This window comes from Phyllostomus discolor, chromosome 14 (assembly GCF_004126475.2).
Source record: "Phyllostomus discolor isolate MPI-MPIP mPhyDis1 chromosome 14, mPhyDis1.pri.v3, whole genome shotgun sequence".
NCBI lineage: Eukaryota > Metazoa > Chordata > Mammalia > Chiroptera > Phyllostomidae > Phyllostomus > Phyllostomus discolor.
The window spans coordinates 36,016,509-36,031,839 of record NC_040916.2 but is presented as its reverse complement, the minus strand read 5'-3'; the positions used below and the strand labels follow the sequence as shown (position 1 = coordinate 36,031,839).

At 46.6% G+C, this 15,331-nt stretch overlaps 1 protein-coding gene across 2 annotated transcripts in view; it reads right to left on the bottom strand.

Moving 5' to 3' along the window:
- GNAI3 (G protein subunit alpha i3) overlaps window positions 1-15,331 on the bottom strand; it is a 37,888-nt gene that overhangs the window by 6,444 nt on the left and 16,113 nt on the right. For both annotated transcript variants that reach the window (XM_028502896.2, XM_036015803.1), the window contains exons 2-7: window positions 13,515-13,557; window positions 13,259-13,400; window positions 9,065-9,222; window positions 7,054-7,182; window positions 3,309-3,438; window positions 2,785-2,938 (exon numbers count right to left, since the gene is read on the bottom strand). In XM_028502896.2, coding sequence (XP_028358697.1) covers window positions 2,785-2,938; window positions 3,309-3,438; window positions 7,054-7,182; window positions 9,065-9,222; window positions 13,259-13,400; window positions 13,515-13,557 — 756 coding nt within the window. The remainder of the gene's footprint in view (window positions 1-2,784; window positions 2,939-3,308; window positions 3,439-7,053; window positions 7,183-9,064; window positions 9,223-13,258; window positions 13,401-13,514; window positions 13,558-15,331) is intronic.

The window sequence follows — 15,331 nt, the reverse complement described above, 5'->3', positions numbered from 1 at the left end:
CCTTTTACCTCCATATTTTCATTTTCTTGAAAGTGTATTTTATTAATTATATTATTACGGTTGTCCCAATTTCCTCCCCTCTGCTCGGTACCCTCTTTCTCTCCAGCAATCCCTGTCCCTTAGTTCATGGGTCGGGCATTTAAGTTCTTAGGCTCCTCCATTTCCCACACTACTCTTAACCTCCCGTCTATTTTGCACCTACCAGTTATGCTTATTCCCTGTATCCTTTCCCCCATTCCCCCCCTTCCCAGCTGATAACCCTCTAAATGATCTCCATACCTATGATTCTGTTCCTGTTCTGGTTGTTTGCTTAGTTTGTTGTGTGTTTTTTTTTAGATTCACTTTTTGATAGTTGTAAATTTGTTGTCTTTTTAATGTTCAGAGTTTTCATCTTCTTTTTCTTAAATAAGTCCCTTGAACATTTCATGTAATAATGGCTCAGTGATAATGAACTCCTTTAGCTTTACCTTGTCTGGGAAGCTCTTTATCTGCCCTTCCATTCTAAATGATAGCTTTGCTGGAGAGAGTAATATTGGATGTAGGTCCTTGCTGTTCATCACTTTGAATACTTTGTGCGAGTCCCTTCTTGCCTGCAAAGTGTCTTTTGAGAAATCAGCTGATCGTCTTATGAGAACTCCTTTGTAGGTAACTCCACTTCTCTCCTGTTGCTTTTAAGGTTCTCTCTTCATCTTTTTAAAAAATTTCATTCCTAGGTATTTTTTTAAGTTTGCTTTAAAGATTTTATTTATCTTTAGAGAGAGGGGAAAGGAGAGAGAAAGAGGGAGAGAAACATCCATGCGTGGTTGTCTCTCACACGCCCCCAACTAGGGACCTGGCCTGCAACCCAGCTCGTGCCCTGACTGGGAATCGAACCGGCGGCCCCTTGGTTCCCAGGCCGGCACTCAGCCCACTGAGCCACACCGGCCAGGGCTTTCTCTTTATCTTTAACCTTTGGCATTTTAATTATCATGTGTCTTGGTGTGGTCCCCTTGAGGTCCAACTTGCTTGGGATTTTCTGTACTTCCTGGACTGCTATGTCTATTTTCTTCACCAAATTAGGGAAGTTTTCTTTCATTACTTTTTCAAGTAAGTTTTCAGTTTCTATCTCTTCCTTTTCTCCTTCTGAACCCCTAAGATTTGGTTGTTGGGACATTTCAAGTTGTCCCAGAGGTTCCTAAGCATATCCTGGTTTTGTTTTGTTTTTTAATTCTTTTGTCTTCCTGCTCTTCTGATTGAATGTTTTTTTCCTTCCTTTTGTTCCAAATCATTGATTTGATTCTCAGCTTCATCCTCGCCACTGTTGGTCCCTTGCCTGTAGATTTTTCTTTATTCCACTTAGTGTACCCTTCATTTCTTCCCTTCTGTTTTTGCCCTACTCAGTGAGTTCTTTGAGCATCCTGATCGCCTGTGTTTTGAACTCTGCATCTGATGGGTTGGTTGTCTCTGTTTTGTTTAGTTCTTTTCCTGGGGTTTTGTTCTGTTCTTTCATCTGGGCGGTATTTCTCTGTCTCCCTAGTTCAGCAGTCTCCCACTGGGTGTTTCTGCGTGTGAGGCAGAGCTGCTCTGACCCCCAGTTTCAGAAAAGGCACCTGTGAATTATGTAGGGCAGGGCCTTAGGTAACCGCCAGGGCGGGGCAACCTGCTGCGCTGCTGCGTAGGACTCACAGAGGGGACGGTGCCATTGCCCGGCTTCTGGAGGTTTGCCCGGCACTCGCCCTGTTCCAGTCACTTCACCCACTCCTGTATGCGGCTGGCATCTTTCCAGCTGTTGCCCTGGTGAATTCCATAGTGGGTGGGTTTGCTATGTTCTAAGTCTGTGTGGGCCCTTTAAATGGACTCTCCTGAAATCTGGCAGTTTCTGGCACCGCCCCAACCCCCATTGGTTTCTACAGCCAGAAGTTATGGGGCATCTGTCTTCCTGGCGCTGGAACCCTGGGCTGTGTGGTCTGGTCTGGGGCTTGGATTGCTCGCTCCCAAGATATCCCTCCCGAGATTTACTCGTCATGTGTGAGTGTGAGACTGCCCACACTGCCACTCCCTCTCTGGGCCACACCGCGTCTCCACTCCTGTCCCTGCAACTCTGACCCTCACACCCGTCTGGGTGAGTGTGGCTTCTTTAAATCCTTGGTTGTCAGACTTCCACACAGGTTGATTTTCTGACAGTTCTGGTTGTTATTTCTTTTGAGATATAGTTGTTGATTCTCTCCGTGGTTGCGCAAGCAGGCAAAGCAGGTCTACCCACGCCTCAACCGAGGCACCTCCACATTTTCATGCGTGCTACTCCCTCTTCCTAAAATGTCTGTCCCCATCTGCTTGGTGCTTTCGCATTCATCCTCTTACTGTCTCACCCCAAGGGCCACTTGCTCTAGAGAAGAACCATACTGACCCCAGAGAGGCAACCCCTGCTTCTGTTCTTCTGTGAATGGCCATCCAGACTACAATGGAATTCTCTGCGTGTCTCTTTCTACGACTAACGTCAGTTTCTCGAGTACAGTGACTGCACCTTGTCCTTGTCTTTTCTTAAGTGTGTTTATACCAAATTTTGATTTTTACTTTCTCCGTATTCCTCCAAAAATGAGGACAGAAAAATAAAGCGAACTAGTAAAGTCGTTTATGTCTGGAATAGCACATTAGACTTCATCACACACTTACGTTGCTACCAGTACAGAGAACACTCCCCAGGAGGACAACAAAACGAAATGAAATGGACGGCGGCTGCGGGAATGTCCCCGAGGTGCCGACCCAAGACGGGCACCCCCGCCAACACCCGCCGTGACCTCTTACCCGTGTACTCTGGGTAGCAGATAGTCAATGGGCTCCTCTTTATTTTTTCTTCAAAAAGATCTTTCTTGTTGAGGAAGAGGATGATTGAAGTGTCTGTAAACCATTTGTTGTTACAAATGCTGTCAAACAGTTTCATGCTTTCATGCATTCGGTTCTAAAAAAGAAATAAAGGATGACAGGTCAGCAACAAAAAGTGAAGGCGGATTAGCTGTTCCCGACCAAACAGACGGCACTGGGGGGACGGGGCCAGTCCTCCTGCTCTAGCTCGTGGGGGCCGGGGGTGGGAAGGGAGACCAGCTGACGAGAGGACTGGGCCCTGCCCACGTGCTCCATGTGCTGCCATGCCTTTCAAGAGCTAACAGGGCATGAATGAGTATTCTCAGACTCTAAACTCACGACAAGGAAAACAATCAAGGATATTAAGTTGGATTCAAAGAGCACGTGGATGCACAAAGTTTTCCTACGAATTATTCCCCATGTCCTGAGCGCACCAGACAGGCTTTTTACCAGCAGCTCCGACATACCATCTCCTCATCCTCAGCCAGAACGAGGTCATAATCGCTGAGGGCCACACAGAAGATAATTGCTGTCACTCCCTCAAAACAGTGGATCCACTTTTTTCGTTCTGACCTTTGGCCACCAACATCAAACATCCTGAGTAAGGGAGGGGAAAAAGCACAAATTCAGCAAGATCACACACACGCCTCTCTCTCTAACTTGAAATGGTTAGGGAATTCCCCACTATTGCATATTCCAAACCCCATTTGTAACAGAAAGACAAACAAAGAAGCAGATAAAATGTAATCAAAATAATTATTTGTGGTTAAAACAGAACATGAGAAAATAAAACTTTGGAATAATCAAAATCCTCATTTTAGAGAAATAGTTTAGCCTCCTCTCTAATCACACTTTGTATCAGATACCAAGCCAGCAGAAAAAGCACTGGAATGGGTTAAAGGAAGGAAAGGAAAAAAGACAGGAAGAATGAGGAGCTGAATAACACAACTGAAGCTAATAACAGTAGCTGACATTTACTGCGTGTTTACCATGAAGTCAGGCACCACCCTCAACATCTTACGTTGACTTCACCCTCCAAACGCCCAGGGAAGCACCCCTGGGGTACAGATGGAGAAGTGCAGGCACTGCCACGTTAAACAACGTGCCCAAGGGCTCGGCACCGACAGGGGCTGGGGGTCTGAACCGGCACGGACTCCGACACCCACGCTCCTGTCTGCCACGCTGCAGCCCCTCTCCAGTGGTTCACCTCTTCAGTTACGAGAGAGCGTGGCAAACTGTAAATCCCCAACCTGCATTCTCTTCAGTAACCTCTCCCTACTGAGTCCCACCTTATTTTTCTTACTTGTTAAACTTTTTTTTTTTTAAAAATTGAGGTATAATTGAGATATGTTTTCCTTAAAGAAGAAAACAGCCCTGGCTGGTGTAGCTCAGTGGATTGAGTGCGGGCTGTGAACCAAAGGGTCGCTGGTTCAATTCCCAGTCGGGACACATGCCTGGGTTGTGGGCCAGTGGGGGCCATGTGAGAGGCAACCACACATTGATGTTTGTCTCCCTCTCTTTCTCCTTCCCTTCCTCTCTTTCTAAAAATAAATAAATAAAATATATTTTTAAAAATGGGAAAAAAATACAGAAGAAAGTATTTTTGAGATTAGTTATGGAAAAAAGCAAATTGTACTTTATAGTAGGACTCTTAAGAACCCAACTTCTAAAAGGAAACCTTAACCAATGTCTCTCAAGCCCTAATTAACAATAACAAAGCCTGGAGCGTCCGCACACTGCACGTCCCGTCCCGGTCAGTGTCAGTCCACTGCTCCCTCCTGGGGGCTTACTTGGTACCCTGAGTCACTGGTGAACTTCTGTCAACAGTCTCCTCCTCTAGCTCCTATATCACAGGAAGCACCCACACAGCTCTATCTACTGATATATGCATGTTTTCTTTGTTTAGAGAGAGAAGAAAGGAGAGCGAGAGAAACATCAATTTGCTGTTCCACTTATTTATGCATTCAGTGGTTGACTCTCATATGTGCCCTGACCAGGGATCGAACCTGCAGCCTTGGTATATCGGGACAATGTTCCGACCGACTGAGCTACCCAACCAGGGTGTACCTGCACAGCTCTGTCTTAGCTGGTACTAGGATATGAGAAGGTATGCATTCAAATGGTCAGACATTCCTAAGATATATGTTTGATACCAGGTGACAAAATGTTTAAAGGTTAAAAACCTTGCCAAGCAAGTTCACTGTATCAGATCTACAGTGACTGAGGGTCTATTTTCAGAGACTCCGCCCCCCGGCAGAGACCAAGAGAAGTTAAGAAGTAGTTGAATATTTTCTGAATGTGTGTTTGAAGAGAAAAGTCATCTTATCATTCTTTCTTTTTTCAGCCACGTGTTTATTTACTAAATTGTTTATGCTATTACAGTTGTCCCCGAGTCATCTTATCGCTTCATGACCCAACTTTTTCTTCTGATTGATCTTGTGCTGTTTTTCAACCTTTGGTCTCGACACCTATAATGACGCAATCACAATCTGGCCCTAACACAGGGTCACACCACAGGTTTTAGGAAAGCTAGCATCGTATATTTCACCATGGACGTCTTTCGAGAGGAGACACACTGTGGTACACCAATAATCTCAGCTTTCCTCTGAAAAGGTCATAAAACTGGTCGAACAGTGTGAAGTTCCCTAGGTGGGCTTCTAGCACATACTAACATTTACAGTATCATTCACTAACAGATTAACATTTTATAAACACACCACACAACTGAGAGGCAAGTCAGCAATTACGCAATGCCTTGCACAGAGTGGGTGCTCAGTTCACGTCTGAATAAGTGGACAGCGGTCCTGCCCAGAGAGGAGGACAAGGAGGAAATGACAGCACTTCGTAACGCAGCATCGTCATGCCAGCGATAAAGTGGGGGCAGCACCTTCATTCTACCTGGCTGTGAGTCCTGCCCTCAGACGACCAGCAGGACTCCCCTAATGAGAGACTGATCTATGACAACGTCAACAAGAACGTTTCCCACGCTAAATAAAGGTGGCAACTTTGATTACACATGGATTACTAATCTTAATAATACACAAAGGGACAACTCATTCTTATGGTTTTGTGGGCGATAATCCAAGCGGCCCCTGCCACTCTTGGTACACAAACCCAGCAGCACTCAAGAGAAGCAGCTCCTCTGGCCCACAAATACTCGGCTGGACTGCTGTTTCCTGCACCAGGTTTCGGTCTGGTTAGGTGTATGAAGATTTCAAGACCTCAGCTGGCATCTAGTAATACCTAAACTCTGCGTGGATCTCACAAATTCTCTGAATCAATTTTTTTTCAGAGAAAAGAAAACTGAGAGCTGAGCTAAAAGTTACATGTGTGCAACAACGCTCACACCACGTTCTGGACACAAGCGTAAGGAGGTAGCTAAAAAGAACATCACATGTTGAAGGGGAAAAGTCTGCTTCTAATCTCAAAGGTCCCAAAGGCAGAAAACAGGAACCAAAGATAGCTTTAACATATACAAAAGACTATTATCACAGAGACAAGCTGGAGTCCATTTTAGAATTACTAACGCTGATGAGAAAACCTTTGCTACTGAAACACTAGCATTTCCTCTAAAACCACCTGTTTGTATCATACCTCCCCAACGCCTCTACCCCGGGTACTACTACTACTCCATCTTTCCCTTCTGCACCGTACTGAGAACTCAGTTTTGCAGGGTGCTGAGCACAGATCCGGCCAAGAGTCAGGACTGCATGAGCTCCACTCCATGAAAATTACAGGGGTATGCACTCAGTAAGAAGGGACGGACAGCAGTGAGAAAAGCAGTGCTATTTTAATGCCAAATGGCAGGACAAAGCCACTTAACTGGCTTTCTGTCCTTCTAGTACTGTTGTTACCATTCTAAACAACACTCAATACCTGTTTCTGTGGTTGCAACAAAAAAAGCAGCTAAAAAACCCCCAAACTAAAAATGAAGTACACTGGTAACCACAGGATTACTTTTACTGACACCTGAGGTACAATTAATTTTGAGTTCAGCTCCTCCGAATGGACAGAAATATCGACACTATTTGGGGAAAGAAGAAGGGCTTGCCCCCCCCCGCCCAGTTAAAGCATTCAAATACTGACTGATGAATACGGCAAGTTTCTGAACCAAGAAGTCCTGCCCAGAGAAATTTCACCCCGATTCAGAGATACGAACTAACGAGGAGGAATCTGTGTTTGGCACACCCAGTCGGAAGGCTAGCGACTCACTTGAAGTACAGGTCCTTGAAGGTGAAGTGCGTTTCCACGATGCCCGTGGTCTTCACTCTTGTCCGCAGGACATCTTGTTGGGTCGGAATGTAGTTGGTTTGGGATATTCTGTCCAAGTCATTGAGGTAACTAAACAAAACACACAGCAAGTCAACGGGCTAAGCGAGCTCCTTGCCAAAGGCAGACCCTGAACTGAAGTGGCAGAACAGAACGAGGTCTTCGGCACCCCAGAGAAAGTAGGAGCACGCGAACCTGGAACAGGACAGTTCAAGTGGGTTCTGTGTTCACTCCGCAGAAGTGGTTTTAATTCTACCACAATTAAACTGTGAAGGTTGATTAAAAATATGGAAAGGTAAGTTTAAAAAAATAAAAAATATGGAAATACATTAATCTTCTTAAAATTCCTGAAATTTAATACCAATTCAATTGTGCACTGTACAGTACAAAAAGCCAAGCAACAGACCCCTGACATTTAAAGTGAATGGGTCATCTGTATGTTTAAACACGTGGCAGGACGTTAGAGAACGGTGTCTGAATTACTAATACTAAAAAGAGAGCTATGCTCAACGAGTACTTCTAGAAGGAATGAGCCAAAACACAGATACGCATACACCCCCCCCCGGCCCCGACAACAGCGTGGCGATGGCCAGAAGGGGAGAGCGCCTGGGAGGAGGGAGGAAGGGAGACATCTGCATAGTGTCAATAATAAAAATACAGAAAAAAAGTTTAGTATCTCCTGTTTTAATTTATAGAACTAAAAGTTGTGGTTTTTTAAAAATTTAAGCCAAAAACCACCTGTAAATACCTTCAAAGCAATTTAGTTTGTCAGGGAAATAATGAACGGACTGACTCAAAACTAAACTAAATCTTCACGATTTTGGGGTTTCTCAAGATTTTTTGGCCTGACCAGTGAAGAACTGGTGGCACCACTGTAAGTGAATCATTAATAAGGAATCAGTCAGGTTGTTTAGATCCACAACTAGGGAAAATAACTTTATAATTACAGTCTTCAGGTGTAGTGGGAATATTCAGAGCTTACTAAATACATGATAAAAAAACAATTACAATGTAGCTCTGATGATTACTGGGAGAATTATTTAAGCTACCAATTACATGCAATTAAAAAAATTATTATAAGATGGGCAAGAATCCTGAATTGCTTCTAAAGCAAATTTTCTCTTAAAGAATAAGTAAGTTTTTCAAGTATCACTTAATTTCTTCTTATAACAATTTAAGCTAGAATGATGGGAAAAGTAGGAAAATATAATACTGGAGAAAATACCTTATATTTGGAAGTGTCTTCATCTAGGAAAGAAATGAACACAACTAACAAGAGCTCACCAAGCCCCCAAAATGCATGTTAAAAAACCCCCTGACATTCTGAATATAAGTATTATAAACAAACACGTTGTAAAAGCAGCAAACTAGGATGGCATGCTATAGCTTAACGGAAGTATTAATTACAAGTTTTCTAAAACTACATAACACTTAAGAGAATTTCCTTGACAAACAGATGCTTCAAGTTCGTCCTGAGACTCAACATTCTCCTTCTACATGAAGTCTGCTGCTGTGATCTGGCCAAAGATTTCCCAGAGATGCACAGTGCAACCCCGCCACAGAGAGCTGGGTGGAAAAAAGGGATGCTTCAACTCTGAATTCCCCCCTTAGCCGGCAGTCGGTGCAGAGGCCCGATGCAGAGGAACTTACAAGCCGGAAGGGAACCAGGCCCCCCACGTCAAGAGATGCCTGGCCAGTTTCACTTGCTGATTTAAACCACCACACAGTTACTTCCACTGGGCCGAGACTCCCATTTACACCCTAAGAGGAAATGGTTTTCTCCAAGTCACAGAAAATGACCAAGAGCTCTATAACTAAACTGAATTAATCTTTGAGGAGTCAACAGACTTCGAAGAGCGTCTGTCGCTTGAGTGTTTCCTTAAGGATGCGCAATGAACTTTCTCTAGAGTCACCAGATTAGTCTGCTATGGTTTCGTAGAGAGAAATTACTTACTATGAGGCAGAATCATTGAGCTGATATTCCCTGGATCTGCAGAAGCAAGCCTGCACCCCGCCGTCTCGCCACAGCCGTTTAATCACACCTGCGAGTTCGGGGGTCATGACCCCCTCTTCGGCACTGCCAGCTAAGACAAACAGCTGTCGGGCATCATCCTTAAGAGAGAGAGACAGAGGATTCTGTTTCTTAAAGACTCAACAAGAGTCTCTTTAACACACATGCACCCACACGCACAGCACCGTATGTTACAGTATGTTAACCAAGGCATTAGAGAGGCCGTGGCTGGCAGGGCAGTCTGAGGGAATGCACATGAAGTCTCAACCCACGTCCGCCGCCGTCAGAAGTGCAGAGCTGGGCCGAGGAAGGACTTGACCCCCAGCCCCTCTCCACACACCACCATCTCCCGCCAAGATCCCTCTGACTGGCCTACACACCTCCACCCTGGCTACTCATAAATTTTGATGGAAAAAACTGGCCTGGGAGACAGACACACGTAACTCATTTGCATTCTGCTCAAGGAAGCCTCCAATAAAAACAGAACAAAAAGACTAGCACGTGAGAGGCGAAGTCTACCCATGTCAAAGGCAGTGAGGCAAGCTTAAGGAAAGTGTTCTCTTCTCTCCCCTTCGGGTCAGACAGGGGAATGGGAAGAAGTGGAAGACTGCGGCGTTTTAGAAGTGTAGGAGCGGGGGTGGGGGGACAAATCCCTCAGGGAAAGTTCAGTCTCTAGACTTTCCCTGGAGAAATAACAACCCTCTAAATAAGATGGGGGGGAAGGCAGCATGAGGAAAAGAAAGTCCCAAGGAGAGTCTGACTGGGACGTCGAGAACCACAGACCTGGCTCCGTACGTGCTCGCACGCCTGGCACACGGGACGGGGAGAAAGGGCCGCACGGGGGACGGGGACGGGGATGGGGAGAACTGGGCCTGTGTTGCTTTGCTCCTCTCAGCCCTAAACGTCAGCTGGTAGAAAAAGGAACCCCAGTCTCAGGGGATGACTCCCCATTCAAATCTAATACTGCTCTGCCTCAGGAGATTTCCAAATGACTACGCAAATGCAGATACTAAAAAAAAAAAAAGCATGTTCGGGATCAAGAAAAAGTAAAGGGTGAAGACACCCCTCAGCTGTGTCTGTCACGAGCAGCCCGCCAGACAAAGCAGCAGCAGAAAGCATTTCAGCGGCAGGTGCAATCCCAACCACAAAACCCTAAGACCCGTGCATCTACATAAGCCAAGCCAAGCGGAACAGAGCCAACCTGAGCGCGCTCCAAGTGCTTCCGCCAAACTCGGGGTCTTCGGCCTCGAGGGTGTCTGCCAAGTAACCTTCCTCCCGCCCTTGCCTGCACCCTTGGCTGCACTTTTTTAGGCTCAACCCTGTCTAAGGAACTTTCCCTAACACCTGCATTCCCTTCCTCTCTTTCCAAAGACAAAAATTTAATATAAAGGAATGAATGACTGAGAAAAACTGAAAAATGACATAAACCGACAAACACTCAACAGCGAGCAAGCCCTTCTATGAACACGGTATACCGCGTTATTTACCATTTGAAGACTTTCTAAAATCTGACCTATACTCATGCAAGTATTCAAAAACCTCAATAAGCATCACTTTTTAATATAATTCTATGATTCCAATTTTAGAAATTTTAAAATAGAGAGCGTGCTACTGCTACCTAATTTTCTTGTCTTGACTATACTCTGTAGACTCTGTTTTCGGAGGAAGCCCTTTCTCCTTACCGCTTTGGCTCTCCCACCAGCCAACCCTGCTTCCCCGCGGCACTCCTCAAGGGTCTGCAAAGAGGCCCCTCGGTGCAGTGAACCTCACACGGGCCTTCACCCTCAGCAGACACGAACAAGCAGCCTGCCCCACCCCAGCTCTATGCCTTCCCACGCACCCTCTGACCAACCATAAACAGCTAGAGAAGGATAAGAGAGGAGACATAAATTCTCACGTATAAAAAAGAGAAATGTCAGAAAACGATGTATAGACTCACAGATTAGTATGGGTAGATGCTAGAAAACTAGATGATTCAGGACGCCTGAGAGGAGTTAATAATGTCAACTGTATCTGGTGACACAGAAGCGTTAAGACCCAAAGATGACAAATTTGATAAACTAAAGAAACGAAAGGAGAAGGGGTCATGTGGTCTATATGTCCAGCTCCCCACCCCACCCCAAATTCTTATGTTGGAATCCTAGTTACCCAATGGGATGGTGTTAGGAGGTGGGGCCTTGGGGGGTGGTGCTTAGGGCATGAAGATGGAGCCCCTGGATGAGATTCCTGCCTTTATAACAGAGATCCCGGAGAGCTGCCTTCCCCTTCTACCCCGTGAACATAGCCCAGATGTCTGCAACCCGGGAGAGGGCCCTCGTCCAACCATGCTGGCGCCCTGACCTTGGACTGCCAGCCTCCAGAGTGTGAGAAGTTCCTGTTGAAAATGCGCTATGGAGTCTATGGTGCTGTGTTACTGCAGCACGAACAGACTAAGACAGGAACTGTCACCTGCATCCGGTGAGAAGGGAGTGCCAAGACCCAGAGATTAGTAACAACCGCATTGATAATGGAAAGAATGAAAGGAGGGATGATCGAGAGATATGAAGAACAAGGGGTGAAAATAAAAAAGAAACTAAAAGAAGTAAGTAACTGAGATGGAGAAAAATCCAATGAAGAGAATAAATACACTTATTACTGACCAATTGGCAGGCACAGCAAATACAGGGTGGGGCTAAAGTGAGTTTACAGTTGTTCTCATGGAAAGCAATACATAATTAGCAAATAACAATACAAGAATAAACTGTTTCATGCACTTACAACTATAAACCTACATTTGCCCCATCCTGTACAACAGAGAGGTTAGGTGATGGGAAGAGACAAGAAAGGGGAGAGAGACGATAAACACGGGAGAGAGCTAGCAGGAAGAGAAGAAAAGGAAAGCAGAAGGCGAGAGAAGAAACAGAAAGACGGCAAAAATAAACTTCAGCTTTCACATTTTCCCTGCTCGGAGGCTTAGACAAATAAAGTCTCTAATTTCTGTGATGCCGTACCTTTTCACAAAAACGCAGGAGCTGCGCCACACCCACCCCCTTCCCTCCCCCTTTGCCGTCTTCTCCCCGTCACTTCACAGCCCCTCCTCGAGCTCCTCTCTTCCCTCAGCCACTTCTAAGGCATCCGCATCCAGCCCGCCCAATTACGCCCACCCTTGCACTATCTTTCCCTTCAACAATCCCCCCACTTGTTTATCGATGCTAAGTTGCGTTCGATGAGTTGGGAGTCGCTGAGAAGAGTCCCTAAGCTCCTTCACAGACACAGACACAGGCTCTGCCTTCTCAGGTAGCCTCCCAAGTCACTTCCTTTTGTTGTCATAGCAACCAGGTATGACACTCTGAACACGGCTGATGACTCCGCTAGTTCTAGAACATCCTACTATACATTCTCAGCCTTCTCTTGGAATTCAGCTGACGATGACGTATGAGATCCACTGTCTTCATGTGGCCCTCTCCCCACTGTGTCCAACATCCTGGCTTACAAACTAGACCTTCAGGGCCCACTAAGTACATTATAACTAATCCACACGACTTCGGACTGTCTGCCGTGCACAAGGATTATACGAGGAAAAAGGAAAAAGGACTCATGCACACTGACAACAGTGTGGTGACTGCTGGGGGGAGGAGGGTGGAAAGGGACTAAATGAAATAAAAAATTAAAAAAGAAAAAGAATGACACCAGGACATGGCAGAATCCAATTCTACAGGCCCAGTACAATGTAGTGCAGAGACCCAGTATTCCTGAGCACCTGAGAGTTGCCCCTAAAATTCAGACTTGGGGTTCACGTCCTTCCCAAGCATATTCTGGGAGACCGATATGTGCCTTCAATCCCCACACCTCCGGAAGCAGGGCTACGGATCACGGCAACCGCTTTCAGGTCACGTCCACTCACTGCCCTGTGCTACGACAAGTGAAGACAGCAGTGCTGCAGAGGGGGCGAGGAAGGGACAGCGACCGCAGAAACCTCCGCATGTCCACAGAACCCATTTCCTAGACTCTTCTTTGCCAGCGCTTCTCAAATGAGCACAGGGCACTTTGCTACATTTCACCCTGTTGCTTACATTCATTTCCCTAAAACAGGAAGCGAATTTTGCTTAACTGCATGTACTAAAGAGAGCAAGCGAAGAGGAAATGAGAAACACTCACTGCTCTGGCAGCTTCCCCAAAGTCAATCTTCAGCCGCCCCATGGCTCTGATGATGGCAATGATGGACTGTATGGTGTTGCTGTAGACAACGACCTTATACTGTTTACATTCCTCCTCCGAGTAGCCGTCCTCGTGAATGATTCTTTGAAGAGAAGAAAACCACAGATCGTTACCGTGGGCCTGAAATGAAAGAGACTACGGACTTGCACGCAGAAGGAGGAAACGCAGCCTTACAAAAGGCCGTGTTTCAACTTACTTCATCTGTTTCACAATGGTGCTTTTGCCAGATTCTCCAGCACCTGAAAGGAGAAGAAAAGCAGACTTTGAATCCGTCTGTAATCAAACAGAAAAGCTTGACACCAACGTGAGTGATAATTGCAGATGAATGGAGACCACAGGTCCTGGGAAGACTCTGGTGAGGCGTTCTGCCTGTCGGCAACCAAGCACGCTTCACTGGCAGTGTGCCGGGCCTCTACACGCCGCGTGGATCAAGCAGGCATTCTCCAGGTGAGAACCCACCGTACTCACGTCTAGGAACGCATCCTCCACATGAAACAGGACACGCACAGTGAACACAGGCAAAAATGAAGGGATTTATTTTTGGCCTATTCGTTTTAATTTCTCTGCCATTGCTCACGGGCCTGAGACTGTCCCCAGAACAATGCTCTCAGCCATGGGACTCAAGAGTTCAACACTGGGGCAGAGGAGGCACTGTCCCCAGCACCTGTGCACGCTACACGCCCCACCCCACCCCACAGGCCCCTCCGCGGCCGGCCAGACCACGTAAGGACCACTCCTCGACAGTTCACCTGCCTCACCGCAGCCAGTTCCTTCCCCCACCTTCCCAGGTGCCCGTTTCACACCACCGCCCCTCTCAAACTTAACAGGCCCTTCCCCACTTCCGACTATAGGCTGATGACCCTGCTCTGTTATTGGAAAAATTAAAGCATTTAAAAAAAACCTCTTCATTTTCCCATAACCAAGCCCACCATTCATTCCATCTGTACCTCCGAGAACATTCTCTGCCTTCATCAATGGATGAAGTGTCTCTGCCAACGTCTAAGACTGACGTCTTCAACCACGCCCTCGTCCATCCACCTGGTTTTACCCACGCAAGATCTTGGCTGCTACACTCACCCTCCGTCACGCAGACAGCATCGCGTTTTCTCTTCCCACTGGTCACTCTCATCAGTGTACACACTCGCTGTGCTGTCCTCCATCTCCCAGCCAGCTCATGCACCCCCCACTCCCGCCTTCCCTGACCCCGCACTCCTTCCTCCAGCTACCACTCCACCATCTCCTCCTCTCTACAGCAAACCCCGAGTCCTCTACACTCATGTCCCCCAATTCTGCGCCTCCGACTTTCTACGCAACCGGCCCCAGGCAGGTGTTCACACCCAGCCACTCAGCTGAAACCCCTTTCAAGGTCTCCAACAGTTTCCATCTTCACAAAGCCAATGGTCAAGCCTCAGCCCTCCTCTTTCTCAATCTCTCACAGAGTCTGTCCGAGGTGATGACTTCTCCCCCTGACACACCTCCTTCACTGGAGGCTCCTAGAGCCGCGTTCTCCTGGTTGGAGCCCTACCCCTATTTCTCGGTCTCCCCCCTTCTGGCTCTGAATTCTAAAGGCTGTATGACTTCCTCAGCCCTTTTCTCAATGTCCATTCATTCTCTAGGTCACCCCATCTAGTCTCCTGGTTTTAAACACCATTCACAAACTGATAATGCTAGTTAACACCTAGTGACTACCAAATGCCAGACCCTGTTATAAACACTTTGTCTGCATTAATCCAATTAATCCTCAACACTGACCCTGTGCGGTAGTTATTATCATCCCCAGTTTACAGATGAGACAAATAAAGCTGAGGATGTCGAGTTAACTTGCCCACAATCATGGTAAGTGGCAGAGCCACAAACCTGCATGCACACAGTCTGGCTCTAGAGCTGCTGCACTCTGCCCCTGCACTGGTGACTTCCACATGCGGACCTCTGATCCTGGCCTCAGACAGCTAAAGCATGGGGCGGACACATGCCTACCTCCTTAGACTTGTGCTGGACCTCTCAAACTTAAAA